General features: G+C 34.6%; 1 protein-coding gene and 1 pseudogene across 1 annotated transcript; one reads left to right on the forward strand and one right to left on the reverse strand.

Annotated features, from left to right (window-relative positions):
* Positions 1-212: 212 nt before the first annotated feature.
* Positions 213-10121, forward strand: LOC128177936 (protein PFC0760c-like; annotated as a pseudogene).
* Positions 10122-12945: 2824 nt separating this feature from the next.
* Positions 12946-16811, reverse strand: LOC128177938 (adenylate kinase isoenzyme 6-like). Its single transcript, XM_052844871.1, has 4 exons — positions 16675-16811; positions 16314-16465; positions 13756-13901; positions 12946-13500 (listed from the first exon to the last, which is right to left on the reverse strand). The coding sequence occupies exons 1-4, from the start codon at positions 16718-16720 to the stop codon at positions 13302-13304; spliced, it is 543 nt and encodes a 180-aa protein (XP_052700831.1). The 5' UTR covers positions 16721-16811; the 3' UTR covers positions 12946-13301.
* Positions 16812-16900: the final 89 nt, after the last annotated feature.

Raw genomic sequence — 16900 nt, forward strand, 5'->3', positions numbered from 1 at the left:
TAATTTTCTCAACCAGTTTTACCCCCGACGATTGTTTATCACAATAATATAGGCCTACATTTTTTTTTATTAAACTGTTTTTGGAATTCATGTAATCATCAACCTAATTAACATATTGCATTGAATAGCTGACGTTTTTCACCCCCCCCCCCCCCCCCCCCCCCCCCCCCCCCCCCCCCCACGGATTAGGGTCAAAACATGATTGGCTTTAGTAATCATTTCGATTTCGATTTATCTTGTACAACAATAATGCAAAACGTAACATTTTAAATGTGTTTTAGTGATATATACCACAAACACATTATATAAGTCATTGGAAAGTATTAAAAAGAAGACAATGTATGATAAATACGAAACTGTCGTATAATGTCACGTGACGTTTGTTGATATAAATATTTTGGACGTATTTATGTCAGATCGGCAATGACGGTTGATCCTTATTATGAGGTGAATAGAATTTGTTGAGTCCACAGGTAAGCTATTTTAATAAAGAACTTGCATGATAATCATTTAGTTTCAAAATAAACATGACATTAAACATGACAAGTTAAAATAGCAAGTTAAATGGTTTATTTTCTGTTCATTTGGGGGCAGCTAGAGTAGAATGGAAACTTTTGGACTGCAAAGATGATTTCATCATTTGTCTAGATTTCCATCGAGAACTTCGTTTAGCAATACAACAGCAAATGAACAATGAAACAATTTGTATATACTAATTTAGTTGTTTAAACATACGTAGGCCCACCAGATTTGATCATCGTTATAATCATGTTAGGCCTAATAGGTCTATAAACAGAGATATGACAAAACATAACTATCAATGTTTTGAACTAGTATATGGATATTTTATATATTAGGTTCAATCTTTATACTCCTTTTATACTGAAAGAAAGTTGCATGTCAAAGTTAAAATTACTCTGGAAATGACTTGTACTTTCTCATTGTATTATGTTATTAATAAATTTAATTATACTCTTTCCCGAGTTTTTGCTTCCACCACTTTTTGCTTGATATTTCAATAACAGTAAATACCTTTGTGCTCAAACTACGTTCATCCACTAATATGAAGAATGTCCAGATCATCTGTTTTGAAACGCCCCCTCTACCGCTTCAGGTTTCAATACACATCCAAAAATTGAAAGTCTACGAAGATTTTGCATTGCATCAGCCATTAATAAGCCCGGATGATAATGTTGAAAAATTGCGCGATGTATTCCGAGTATATTCCGAATGGAGAAAAGATGTAAACATTTCCCATTACAAATCTCCGTAAGAAAATTGTTTTCGTTCCTGTGAAATCTTATGAGTGAAAAGGGATAATTGTTCAATGAAGATATCTTGGATATATTCCCTTTCATTGATTTCAATTGTATTTCTTTCACAGGTATGTGTATTTTGATTAAAAATCATCAAAAATTGATGGAAGCAATAACTTGGGACAGACTATAATTTAGGAATAAGGAATCATTCTTTGAGTATTACGAGGTGATCAAATGTGGTTGGGAGTGATGAAGGGATAGGGATTTATGTTAGATTTGATCACACCCAGTCGTATTTGATCACCTCATAATATATGAAGAATGATTTCTTGGGTATTTTATAGAAGTATCAGAATATTAAATTAGTCATTAATGAAATGTATTTGACTATACATTTCAAAATGAATTCGAAGTGTTATCACAGACAAAGACACTGTAAAAATGTAAATATTTATCTATAGATGTGTATGTAATGATTATGTATTAGATCTTTTTGGATTTAATGATTCTCAGTTGATTACTTGAAATTAAAAAGAAAATTTTCATTTTGCAGGTTTATAAGTAAAAGATGGCAGAGAGCAGTTCAAGTAGCAGTGGATGGGAGTTTATTGGAAATGACGGAAAGCGAGTGGAGGTTATTTAATTAATACAATATAAATTCATGGAAAATAATTGACCAAATGCAGATTTTTGCATGAAAAAGTTATTGGAATCAATTATTTATAGAATAACATTGATACCATTGATTTATTTTCTTATTGAAAATTCTAGCACATTCCCAATGAATTTTTCTTCTGCAGTGTTCTGATGATAACCAAAGTGAAACCTCGGATAGTTCTATCGAGGTCGTCTCTATGGATACCAGTGACCTCCATTCCTTGGAATCTATCCAATTGCCCCAGATACCTTCAGCTTCTTCTGGACCTTTCCTTGTTTTGAGACTTAGGAGCAAAGAAAAGGGTAAGTAGCTATTCAAACTTTCAATATGAAATTAAATGTGTAACAGAATGTATTTATTGAAAGTTGGTCATTTTAACTTGCGTGCATGCATTAGCTGTTGCTGAGTTTATTTAGTTGTCTCTTTATTTGTGTACAGATTCCCTTACAGAATCAGATGAATCTGATGATCACAAAATTGAAAAGAATGAAGGAACTCTGAAGCGACGAAAGAAATCAAAGTCTAGACAACCAAAGTCTTCAGAGCCTGAGATGTCAACACCAAGTGAGGAGGAGAGGGATTTTGTGACCATCCCAGACCCGGAAAAGGTTTGATAGCCCTCACTTTGTTTAACCATTATATTATTTTAAAGTACTTTTAAAAAATCTTGTTTGTTTTAAATTTCTTGACAACATAATGCTTGTAGATGTATATGATATTGTGAAATGTATTTGCATTTTTAATAGTACCGGTACATGAATTATATATGATCTTTTAATAAGCATTTGTATTTGCTGTAGGAGAATGCTGAATGTGTGGATAATGCCCAAGCAGAAATTGTGAAAGAAAATGTGAACAGAGAATCACAAAATGTAAGGAAGAAGAGCAATCCCTTGTTATTCTATCTGAGAATATTAATGAAAGATTATTGCAGTTATCTGGCATATCATCTTTAGACATTCAAAACTTAACTAATATTAGATGACTCTTGTACCAAAAAGTGTGTATAGAAAATAACAATGGAGTACAGATTTTGAATATTGATTATTAAGAATAAAAAAAATTCTGTGTTCATTGGAGGTTTTAAAATTTTCTTTAAGAGTTTAATTGCAGGGAGATTACATGTTTATATTACTCTTAACCAACATACTTACATGCAGAATGCAAGAATTCAAAAGCCTTGATAATTTAAGTAATTATAATAAGTTTGTTTATATTTTTCAAGCAGTGTTGAACATTTTTTGGAAACTGTTGCAGTTTCACATCATGATAAACATTTTTCTCCTTGAATTTTTAGGAGGTGGATGATGGTCCCATGCAGGGTTTTCAAGTTGTGGAGGCCTCACAAGTGGAACACCAGGAACCAGTTATTCCCCCTCCATTTGAAGAAAGTGGAGAGGTTGATCAAAGAAATGGGGAAGAGGAGGAAGATTTTATGTTTTTGGGAGTTCCACAAGGTTAACTTTTATTCATGCTTAATTTTCCCCTGTAATTATTTGATATATATTAGAACATACCGGTACATATATACAGGTTGCAGAAAGAGATTATCAGTGGTAGTCTATTTTGATGACCCAAATTCTCGATGTACAGAGAGTTAGAATTGCTGGATAAAGAGAGAAATAACCACCACATGTACATTTTACTTTTTAGATGACCCAGATACTGAGTCCTCCCCAGAGATAGAAGATGAGCAGGACGATCGGATGGAGAGTGACCGGAGCGGAGACCCTTTCAGTGACGACTACTCCACTCTGTCCAATGTGGACATTAGTGATTTGATGGCAGAAAACAACCTCATCCGTCAGTATGTGTTTCGACCCAACCCCAGCGTCAATGTCACCCTGAACATGGTGATGGTGGTGGTGATATCTGTGGCCGTGGGGCTGGGCATTGGTCATGCTATTGGTGAGTATATACCTTACAAGTATGTCTGCCTTGTACAAGTGGTACAGTATTACTGTATTATCATAAAATTTTACTTTTAGTGCTCGCCTGCGATTTTACCTCAAAAGTATCTCCGCCTTGTATGAGGGATAATTTTACTGTACATGTTATCATTAACTTTTTCTTAAATCTTTTCTCAAAATTTCCTTTGAAAAATTGAAAGATGAAGTTCCTAATTATAATTTATAAAGGATTGTTTAGCCATTATAACCTTTGAACTATAAAATTCCTGTCGTTTTATCATTGTAAACGATTCAAAGATCAAGTGTAGATAATTTATTCTTCTAATAAAGGCCATATTTCTGTATATCTGCATACTACACTTATACTATACCAGTAATACCTTCTGATTTATATTGTAATCATTTATAAGATTGCTAAACTTTGATACCTTAACATAATTTTTTTGGTTATATCCTTCATTTGTAGGATCTGCTAAGGAGAGGTTTGTCAACTCGAACATCCAGGAAATGTCTGTCAACATGGATTTAGATTGGGATTGTCCATTTGAAGAGGTAAAATGTTCATACAAAAATCATATATAAATACTAGCACATCAGAAAATACACTAAAACAAGCTCATAACAAAATGTCAGGGACGGACGATTTTCCTTCGTTATGAGCATAATTTGTGAAATCATTCAAGTTTAAGACATATAATATTATCACGGGGAATGAAAATCACTTTGCTGTAAGTGTCTATTTATTAAAGGCGTGTTCCCTATAACCATGTTTTACTGTTAACTGGTAAGCCTTACCACTTTTTTACTTCAAATCTATTGTAACACTAATACATTTCCTTTTTTTTTGCCAAGTTGAACAATATCAAGGTTACATGACTGTTTTTAATCGCAGCTTAGTAGAGTAGTTTAAAAGAGAAGTCATTTACATTTACTGAATGAAAAAGGATGCAAAGACAAGATTTATACTGTTGAAATTGCATGGAACTTTAATTGTGGAAGAAAAATTTGCCCATGATCTCCAGAATTGCTTTTTAGTTCCTTAAAGTAGATCCAGTGTTCTATGACGTCACACTTTTTGTAAAAGTTTGAATTCTTTAAAAATTGTGCAAGATATTTTATTTATTTTATGTGAATATAATCACATGGATGTAATTAGAATTATTGGTAGGTTAAAGATATTTTCGCACTTAATTTTATACTAAATTTCCAAATTTTTATATATTTTATCTATGCAAAGGGGAAATAACTCTTTTTCTGACTTTTCTCTCAGTTGGATGTCTAAATGCTATAGTTTTTAGCTCACCTGAGCTGAAAGCTCAAGTGAGCTATTCTGATCACATTTTGTCTGTCGTCCGTCTGTCCGTCTGTCCGTCCGTCCGTCCGTAAACTTTTCACATTTTCAACATCTTCTCAAGAACTACTGGGCCAATTTCAACCAAACTTGGCACAAATCATCCTTAGGCAAAGGGGATTCAAAGTTGTGAAAATTAAGGGCCACACCCGTTTTCAAGGGGAGATAATTAGAAATTAATGAAAAATTTCGAGAAATTTTCAAAAATCTTCTTCTCAAGAACCAGAAAACCAGGAAAGCTGAAACTTGTGTGGAAGCATCCTCAGGTAGTGTAGATTCAAAGTTGTGAAATTCATGACCCCCGGGGGTAGGGTGGGGCCACAATGGGGGGTCGAAGTTTTACATAGGAATATATAGAGTAAATCTTTAAAAATCTTCTTCTCAGAAACTAAACAGCCAGGAAAGCTGAAACTTGTGTGGAAGCATCCTCAGGTAGTGTAGATTCAAAGTTGTGAAAATCATGACCCCCGGGGGTAGGGTGGGGCCACAATGGGGGGTCGAAGTTTTACATAGGAATATATAGAGTAAATCTTTAAAAATCTTCTTCTCAGAAACTAAACAGCCAGGAAAGCTGAAACTTGTGTGGAAGCATCCTCAAGTAGTGTAGATTCAAAGTTGTGAAAATCATGACCCCCGGGTGTAGGGTGGGGCCACAATGGGGGGTCGAAATTTTACATAGGAATATATAGAATAAATCTTTAAAAATCTTTTTCTCAGAAACTAAACAGCCAGGAAAGCTGAAACTTGTGTGGAAGCATCCTCAGGTAGTGTAGATTCAAAGTTGTGAAAATCATAACCCCTGGGGTTAGGTTGGGGCCACAATGGGGGGTCGAAGTTTTACATAGGAATATATAGAGTAAATCTTTAAAAATCTTCTTCTCAGAAACTAAACAGCCAGGAAAGCTGAAACTTGTGTGGAAGCATCCTCAGGTAGTGTAGATTCAAAGTTGTGAAAATCATGACCCCCGGGGGTAGGGTGGGGCCACAATGGGGGGTCGAAGTTTTACATAGGAATATGTAGAATAAATCTTTAAAAATCTTCTTCTCAGAAACTAATCGGTCAGGAAAGCTGAAACTTGTGTGGAAGCATCCTCAGGTAGTGTAGATTCAAAGTTGTGAAATTCATGACCCCCGGGGGTAAGGTTGGGGCCACAATGGGGGGGTCGAAGTTTTACATAGGAATATATAGAGTAAATCTTTAAAAATCTTCTTCTCAGAAACTAAACAGCCAGGAAAGCTGAAACTTGTGTGGAAGCATCCTCAAGTAGTGTAGATTCAAAGTTGTGAAAATCATGACCCCCGGGGGTAGGGTGGGGCCTCAATGGGGGGTCGAAGTTTTACATAGGAATATATAGAGTAAATCTTTAAAAATCTTCTTCTCAGAAACTAAACAGCCAGGAAAGCTGAAACTTGTGTGGAAGCATCCTCAGGTAGTGTAGATTCAAAGTTGTGAAAATCATGACCCCCGGGGGTAGGGTGGGGCTACAATGGGGGGTCGAAGTTTTACATAGGAATATATAGAATAAATCTTTAAAAATCTTCTTCTCAGAAACTAATCGGCCAGGAAAGCTGAAACTTGTGTGGAAGCATCCTCAGGTAGTGTAGATTCAAAGTTGTGAAAATCATAACCCCTGGGGTTAGGTTGGGGCCACAATGGGGGGTCGAAGTTTTACATAGGAATATATAGAGTAAATCTTTAAAAATCTTCTTCTCAGAAACTAAACAGCCAGGAAAGCTGAAACTTGTGTGGAAGCATCCTCAAGTAGTGTAGATTCAAAGTTGTGAAAATCATGACCCCCGGGGGTAGGGTGAGGCCACATGGGGGGGGGGGTGTTAAAGTTTTACATAGGAATAAAGAGTAAATCTTTAAAAATCTTCTTCTCAGAAACTAATCAGCAAGATGATTCTTTATAATTGTTAAGACTTTGGCTCCAGGACAATTCTTCGGCCTCACAAGAAGGTTCAGAGTTTGATGTAGCTAAATATCCCATATATAAACAATTGTAAAGGATCTTTTTGAGAACTGCAATACTCAACATGTGATATGACTATAAAATTGAAGCAGGCAGCTATTTTTTCATTAGAATCTTTTTGTATTACTGTTTTGGGTTATTGCCCTTGATTTATTGATTCTTGATTATTTTAATTAATGCATCCACTGTTAACCAATTAATGTGATGATTATTTTTATACAATAATAAATATTCAATGTATATAAGTTTGTTCTGCATAAGTAGTTTTGGGTTAGGCTGGATTAGTTTGTTTATTTTTGATTTCCAATTTTGAGATACTATAAATTATTTTAGGCTGGCACATATATAGGGACAGTGTCTATTGCATTGCAATGAGTGACTGTTTGGGGTTAAACAGGTACGGAGAGATTGAGGGTGTTGACATCCCTGCTCTTTCTAATCTTCGTGTTTTTCTAACCAACGATACAGAATGTGCGGTCATTTCTGCCATGTATCGCATTAATACAAGTGTGCGGACATACCTGCTTGTATTGGTGGTGGTTGCGGCGGAGCACTAGTGTATAGTCATCCCTGCTGGTGTTCTGGCCTTTCTAGCGCAAGTGTGCGGCACTCCCTGCGTTAGGTTGAGCTGTTGACGCAAGTGTGAGGTCATCCCTGCTTGCGTTATCTCTGCTTGCATTAACGTTGGTACATGTTGAGTTGCGTAGGTGTGCGGTCATCCCTGCCTGCATAATGTTGAGTCCCTATGTATGTGCAGGAGCGGTGATTAAAGTCTGCTCTTGTAGATATTTTCAGCAATCAGGGCTATCCGAGTTCCAAGGGGGATAAATGGATTTTATTTATACAGGATCTACATGTATTAATGTACATTGTCCAGATTGTATTATGACTCCATTAAGCTGACTTTATCATACCTATTGTTCCTCAGGTGAGCGATGTGGCCCATGGGCCTCTTGTTCTTATTCCAACAATTAATTTAAAAATATTTTTGTAATTTTAGTTTTCTGATAAAGTTGACATTAAAATTAAACAAGAAAACAAATTTCTGCCTACAAGATTTTACTTTTAACAGAAAAAAAAATACATTTTCTAATGCTAAAATATGCTTTAGTTAATGTTTATCTGGCATCTCAAAAAGTATGATGACATGTATATTTTTTCTAACAATTGATGACATTTAAGTCTATTAAGTCGAAATCAGTTGGGTTTTTCAACTTTCCTCAGAGAATTTTACGAGTATGGAGCTACCTTAAATGAAAATATTTTCATTCATTCAACAGGATGTAGAAAAGTTAACCTTAGAAAACAGGGGGCTGAAGGAGGAGGCAAATAAAGCTCAGAATGAGGTTGTTGACCTGCGCTCAGAGGTCAGGAAGCTTAGGTACAGCCCCATTGTGTCTACGGCAGAGGAGAAAAAGAGACAGGCTGACCAGAAAAACATGGCTCTCAAGTCAGAGATGAATATGTTACAGCACGAGAATGAAGACCTTAAAAAGCTGGTGGGAAGTCTGAAGTATGGATCCCACCCAGGCAATGCTGATGGGGGATGTCAACAGAAACTGTCTGGTAAGTTGACTGTTTTTTGAAACATATACTAGAGAGATGAAAAAATCTTTAATAAATGATGTACGGTACATTGAAGTGCAAATAAATTTATTTTTTACACTACCATATATATACTGCATCTTTGAAGAAATATAAACTGAGTTTATTCAAGGACACAAACAATTATTTGATTAGGGGGGATTACCATTCTCATACCTGGTGATTTAATCCCTGTACTTAATTTATTTTGAAGATAAGTTAAATGAAGTTGAAGAACCTAGAAATTCTGAACCACTGGTTAAAAAGACTGACAGGGAAATAAAGAATGAGCTTGTTGTGGAAGAAGACAATAATGACCTTAAGGATGCGATGAGGAAACCTATGAGCATTGTCAACATTGTACATTCAGGTGGTAACCAGAAACCTCAGTTACATGAGTCAAATAGTGAGAACTCTGACAAGCACCTGTCTGACTTCAGTACATTACATTCAGATGTTGAGAATGAAGAGGCAGTGGAATATCATCATGATGAAGAGAAATATGAAGATGTGGTGCAGATGGATGGAAAGAGAGCATTGGAAGAGAAACTACCTGACCAAGGTGTTTTGTTAAATGATGAGGAAGTTAAGGCAATTGAGGATGAAGAAGTGACCAACACAAGTACAGAAAATGGCAAGCCACCGAAGACTGAACACGAAGATATGATTGATGATGATGATGGAGTTGAGGTTCTTGATGAAGACTATGGAGATGACGTGGATGATGATGAAGAGATGACTAACACAAGCACAGAAAATGTCCAGAATCTGGATGACCAGCCTAACACTGGGTCAAATGGCAGTGAGAAGGAGGGAGAAAACAGAGAAGATGGGGCTGGTAAAAAGGTGGACTGGAGAGAGACCATGCAGAAGATACTGAACAAAACTAAGGCCTCTGTGTCTGATGTTTCTCAGCAGATACAGGACACTTGGAAACAGGTAGGATTTCAGTACATGTATAGCTATAGGAAGGACTTTGAATTACTATATGTTGACATCATGAGCTATCCATATTGCCAATGACTTAAAATACTGGTATAATATCTTGTTAAAAAATGTAAAAATACCTTTGTTCCAGGTGAAAAATATGTCTGGAGATCTCTGGAAAAAGAATGAACCGGTTCTCACCAAGCTTAAGACAAATTTGGTCTCAAAAGTGGAAGAAGCAGCTCAAAAGATCACATCAAAACTGGAGGAAAAGACCAAGCACTGGTTCAACAAAAGAAGAAAACAAAAGGAAAATGACCCCAAACACATGAAGCATGACCCAAAAAAGGAACACAGACATAGAAACAACCACTGGAAAAATCAGGATAAAGAAGAAAAGTATCCAAAACACAGACAAAATGATGACATGTATAGAGAAAAGAGGGAAAAACATGAGAAGAGGAAGACATCCAAGTATTACAAGGCCAAGACAGGAAGACGGTCATATGAAGAGGAAGAGGATCACAAACCCTGGAAAAGACAACAACGAAGGGCAGAAAAACTAGAGAAAAGAAGATCCAATAAATTCAACAAGATGAAGGGAAGATTTCAACAAATGCACGAATATCGGTTTTGTCAGATGAACATGAAAAAGAGGCACAAATTCTTCAACATCCTGGATGACTTTGATGAACGATTCAATGCGGACAGGTTGTTGGATCCTGATCACAAGTGGTATAGCTGTCAGTGGGATTGGTGGTGGAATGCCATCTCCTTCCATCTCAACACTTTCATGTTGATGGATCCAAGTTGCCAGGGAACCCTATTGCCATGGCAGGAGGGGATCTTGGAGTCTGGGAGATGGGAATGTCCAGGGTTGCCTCAGAATCTGAAGAGACAAAGCAACAATGAAGATGATGATGAAGATGATGATGAAGATGATGATAAAGATGATGATAAAATGGAAAAAGTTTACAGAAAGCACTTTAAGAACATGCCTTACTTTGGCGATTCTGAGCCTTTACCGAACAGCAACTACACAGAGGAGTTCAAAGGCTGCGATCCAACCAAAGGAATATGCGATTTCAACAAGAATGACTCCTGGTACCTGATGAAAATGAAGTTCCGTCAGTATCAGAGATTCATGGATGCCAAGGAAAAGGGAAAGACTGAATGGATGTTTTCCAGGGCCAGTCACAGGCGAGATGAAAGGGAGAAAACTGACTGTAATCGTGGTGTACATGGCGCCCATGTATGTGGATAGAATGTATTAATGCAAGTTGTAAATTGGGTTGGACCACCAGTACATTCAGTCAATTGAATCAAATTAAAGATTCTTTGCAAGTGCATTTCTAAATAAAGCTGTTAGTTATACAATGGTCAATGAAATTGAATTGGGGAAATAATAATAGATGAATATTAGTACTGAATTATAAGAACAGGATATTTTATAAAGGATTATGTGTTGGTGATGGTTTGTTATTACATGTTTTTAAATCTACATGTAACGTTACTCGTTATTGTATGTGCTTGTTTTCCCCAGATGTACCGGTATTTGATTTTACTTTTGGTTTCGTCAAGAAAATCAGATAACATGAACACTTCACAACTACCTTTGTTATGAGAGTGGCAAATATTTTTAAAAAATTGTGACAGTGTACAATTTGATTCTATATATATATAAGCTATCAATCTTTCATCTGTAGTTTCTAGTCAATTGATTTTATCTTATAATATTTTTTAATAAAGCCTAAATAGATTGTACACATACCTGATATATTTTGTCCAAGAGGCCAGATGAACCGTATTAATACATGATATTAGTTGAAATGTATTTATAATTTTTTTTTAGATGCATTTGAAGTCTATGTATGCACCATCATTTGTAGGTTGGTTGAGAGATTCAAACTGCAGATTACTTACTGCACCATCATGTCTATTTGCAATAATGATGAAGGATATTTTTTATTATTTTGTCTGAAGTTACGGAATTATTGAAGTCTTTATTTAATGAGCAATTTTGGGGGAAAATTTTATCCCCAAACTATTTTAAAATGTGTGTAGATTGCTTAATATGGTGCAAGGTTTGGCTTACACAAGTTAAAGAAACATAGAATGGGCTTCTCTTCACTGGCAAGTGCTTGTTTTGCTCACAAAAAGTGCTTTTGTTTGTGATATTGGATTTATATACATTTACAATGTCTGTTTTCAGTATAAAGATATTCACATGCATTTATATCTGATAGAGATTAAAATAAATCAACACTTTTAAAAGAGAAAAACATCTGTTTCGTTTTTGAACAATTTATCCAAAGAGAATTGCAATACTGTATGTGGTATTGACCCTGTATACACTATTCAAATTCATATTGGGAATCATTGGAACAAAAAATCAACTGTGGTAATTGAATTTCCATTGTGCTACTAGTGATTGAACATGTCTTCAGGCAGTTGTTATCTGCTGAGAACTTGATCTACTACCCCTACCAAAAGTCGTCAACTCTTACATCCATGGTCCACTGTATTGTCAAAGGTGGTGGTCGGTGATGAAATAATGCCCCAGGAGATCAATGTAAATCATTGAGTGTCACAACACAAAAGGCATCTGCACGCTGGTCAAACGTCAAAATAAGGGGATTGAATAACACGCCCGTATAATTACATTTTAGGGAAAGTAAAAGAAGAGGATTGCAACAAAACAATTTATAAAACCTAATTGATTTTTGAAAATAAACAATATGCATGGTATATTTTTAAACATATTTATTCATTGAAATCATTTGATAATAAATCAACAGTTCTTGCTGAAAATTATTGAATCAAAACAAAATAAAAAACAAAATAAACATGCAATATCTGCTGTTATAAATGACCTGTTAAATTATATTTTAATGTATGCAAACCATATATAGTAATCCTTGGTAACTGAAATTTGTTTTATACAAAAACTTTTGTTGGTAATTTTTTTACAAAATACCTTGCCCCAAGACACTAAACTAAGAATAAACTACAGTCAACAATTTTAATCAATACATACATGTATGCCCAGTAACTACCGAAATAATTTCAACAATTGAATGAAACTGGACCAGGTAAAAAATTTCATTTCAAATGATCAAATCAACAATTTAATTCTAAAAAGAAGGGTAACTGAAAGTACTCAATGGAAATATCTACAATAATTAATTTAATTTTGAAAATATAGTGCACTTTTCCTTAATTTATTCTATGCATCATCTTAAGAAACAATGTGTACTGGCATAATAAGTACATTTACAAAAATTTTATTTTAACATAGTTCATATACAGAAGAAACCTGGAAACCAAGATTCAGCTGCCCATACAAGCTACTCACTCTGCATACCGGTACCTCAATGTAAAATAATGTTTACATTTAGAAGATGCTAATTACTTTTCATTTTATATACCGGTATCAAAAATTTTCTTCTTTAAGTCTACAAGAAAATCATCTGCAATTGTTGTACTAGGATATATAGTCAAATAAACCTGGCCAACCTGTGAACATTTCATTTTATCATTTGAAAAAAATAGTTATGGTACCTTTAACAGAATGTGTTACAAACCAAATGCACCGTTTGTACAATAATATGCTTAACAGCAAGTTAACACCAAGACTGGCTACACAATTCCTCCTTGGTTTGTGACATATTGTTGAATCCAGGCGGATATTTTCTCTAAATTGTCCTCCAGATCTTCAGGATTATTGCTGGGAAGTTCATGCACAATATCTACTTTATACGAGTCTCTAGCTTCATCTAAAATGGTCTGAAAAATTTCACACTGGATGTTGTCTTCCAATTTCTTACCCGAGTAACCTCTGGAAAAAAGAATACATATAGACATTGATAAAAATATTTTTACGGTAATCAGAAAACTGGAAGATTTCTGTTGCAATAAATGGGAATGTACTGCATACTGGTATTCACAACATATAATTGTGATAATACATTTAATTTTCATGATAGAATTTGTCATAAAAATTTGATTTATTACTTAATTTTTTGTACTAGTACATGTGTATCTACATGTACTGCATTTTCGAAATATACATGTACATTAAGCTATGTCCCACCTGTTTTCTAGTCTTTCATACAGAACTGAATTGTCCGTTCTGAGAACAAAGACAATGTCAAACCATCTCTCTGGAAAGAATTCACACCCATGGTAGTCCACAATGTTCCCACCTGCAGACATGACCTCCTCCAGTTCATCTATTACCTAAAAGCACAAGGAGCCCATATTCACTAAAAGGGTGGGACAAGTTTTATGGAATAAATTTTAAGAATATATTTCAAAATTATTGAAGGTGTAAACTCCTGAAGAGGAGGTACCAATAATATCCACAAAAGGCCAAAGGACCACATTGCTCATCTAAGCAACAACATTTTACTCAACTATATTACCAAGGTAACTTTACTATTTTAAACACTGTTAAATGCAATTAAACACAATGACATGTTTAAAGAAAAGTAAAGTAAAGTAGCCTGCTTAACATTACAATGAAAATCTGAATTATCCCTATGAAGCTGCAAACCTTGCCTTTAACCAATAAAGCAATTTATTGCAAAAATAATCATCTTTAGGAGACTTTAATTAATGGTGAACAAATGTAACATAACCTATGACAAAACTGATTATTTTCTTTCTGCTGGATGGTTTAATTTCATCCAGTAACAATGGTTACAACTTTATTCTATTGGTGACAAAGGGTAACAGAGGTGACGAGCCTTTTTTCTTTCAAGCAGGGGATCTTATTTTATTTGGTTACAATGGTAACAGCTATAATCCATTGGAAACAAAAGGTAACAGAGGTGACGAGCCTTTTTTCTGTTTAGCAGGGGGTCTTATTTTATTTGGTTACAATGGTTACAGCTATATTCTCTTGGTGACATAGGGTAACAGTGGTGACAGTCATTTTCATGATTTACAGGGGGTCTTTTTTACATTGGTAACATTGATTACAATAATTACCATAACCCTAAACTAACCCTAACCCCTAACCTTAAACTAACCCAAACAGCTAACCCTAATCCAAACCCAACTATTTTCTAACCAATGTTACCAGTATTAACCACTGTAACCTGTCACAAGTACATCAAAGTTTGAAAATCATTCATAATCAAACATTGTAACTGATGTAACCAATGTTACTGGTTACAAATAGAAAGGGGTAAAAGTCAGGACTAATATCTAGCCATATGTAAATCAATTCCTTGTATTCGTTTAATTCGTAAATATACAAGTATAACATTTAAAAAAAAAATTCTCCTTCCTTTTACCATGGTAATTTTTTATTCCTTTTACTATACTCTGTCGCGAGTTTTTGCTTCCACCACTTTTTGCTTGATATTTCAATAACAGTAAATACCTTTGTGCTCAAACTACATTCATCCACTAATATGAAAAATGTCCAGATTATCTGTTTTGAAACGCCCCCTCTACAGCTTCAGGTTTCAATACACATCCCAAAATTGAAAGTCTACAGAGATTTTGCATTGCATCAGCCATTAATAAGCCCGGATGATAACGTAAAAAATTGCAGATGTATTCCGAGTGTATTCCGAATGGAGAAAAGATGTTTTTATAAATCTCCGTAAGAAAATTGTTTTCGTTCCTGTGAAATTTTATGAGTAAAATTGGATAATTGTTCAATGAAGATATCTTGGAAATATTCCCCAGGGCTCTACATTAACTTTTTTTCCTACTTGTCCATTCGGACAAGTGACCAAAACATTTACTTGTCCGAACTTCAACTTCACTTGTCCGAAAAATTTTCAATATTAAAGATCAAATATTGTCAACTTGAGACTACAGTACTCTATTACTAAAATAAAATCATTTATTGATTAATACTCTAGCTATAATTAATAACCTGACTTTTTAAATGGAAACTTAAAGTGTCTTTCCTATAATTAAGTACATGTATTTGTTCTATATAACATTAAACATGATTTGTCAGCTGTAGCTTTGTCATGGCAAATTACAAGACATCTTAAATTTAGCATCAGGTTTAAAAATACATGTAACTGTTATATTGATTTCTCAGCTGTTTTTTAAACTAAACATGGAATGTCATCATAGTCTATCAATGATGAATGAAACCTAAAATAAGTTACATTTCTTTCCATAATCCTTTATCTTTGCTACCTTTTCTTCCTTTCTTTTTCTTAACATATGTGTTTGGTACTTTGTAAGAACTAAGATCTACACCTTGAAAGTTGTTTGAAATTAGTGAACTTCAATCCCGATCAAGAGTAACTCAATTGCATTGCAATTTGATGTCAGGATCGAAATTCAAAATAACAAATCGATAAACTTATAACGAGACTACAGATAAACTTATCACAAAACTTTCTTTTCTTTTTTAAATGTTGGAGACTTCTTACTATAAAAAATGCACTTGTCCAGTCGGACAAGTGGCCAGCAATATTCACTTGTCCGCATATTTTTTTAACTGGTACTGGACAAGCGGACAAGCGTTAATGTCGAGCCCTGTTCCCCTTCATCGATTTCAATTGTATTTCTTTCACAGGTATGTGTATTTTTATTAAAAATCATCAAAAATTGATGGAAGCAATAGCTTGGGACAGACTATAACTATGCTTTTAAAATAGTGTGACATGTGCTTACTCTGTCCTCGTCCAGAATAGGACACTGATACTGTTCATCCCATCCCTCAAACAACTGACCATCCTTGGCTATTTCACCTATGTTGACATATTTCAAGTTTGTCTTCTGGGCAAGTTCTGCTGCTAACGTAGACTTTCCTGTGCCTGGAGTTCCTGTAAATACAGTATTCAATGTGGTAACATTGTTTAACAACAATAAATTTATTCAGAGATATTTAAATGAAACTTCTTGTGGACTGACTTTCATTGTAATTTGGGAATAAAGAGGTACCATTCAATTCAACTTGTTCTCTTTTATAAAAAAAAACTAACAGGCAGAGAATATACGAAAAATACTAATTAACTAAGTCCGTATAAGTTACCAGTTATCAAAATATTTGGACCATGTGGTCTCTTTGCTAATGCCATTTTCTCATAACCGGAAATGATGATTGAAACCTTACGCCTAAAGTTTCCCGTAAAAAATTCCGTTTTGTTTTTTTCATTCTCTTCAGCATGCAGCAATGTTGTACATATGTTCTATCTAGAAGAAATATAATGGAAATTTTGAATTTGAATTACTGGAAACATCTGAGAATAAGATATTCA

Source organism: Crassostrea angulata, chromosome 3, assembly GCF_025612915.1.
Source record: "Crassostrea angulata isolate pt1a10 chromosome 3, ASM2561291v2, whole genome shotgun sequence".
Lineage (NCBI taxonomy): Eukaryota > Metazoa > Mollusca > Bivalvia > Ostreida > Ostreidae > Magallana > Magallana angulata.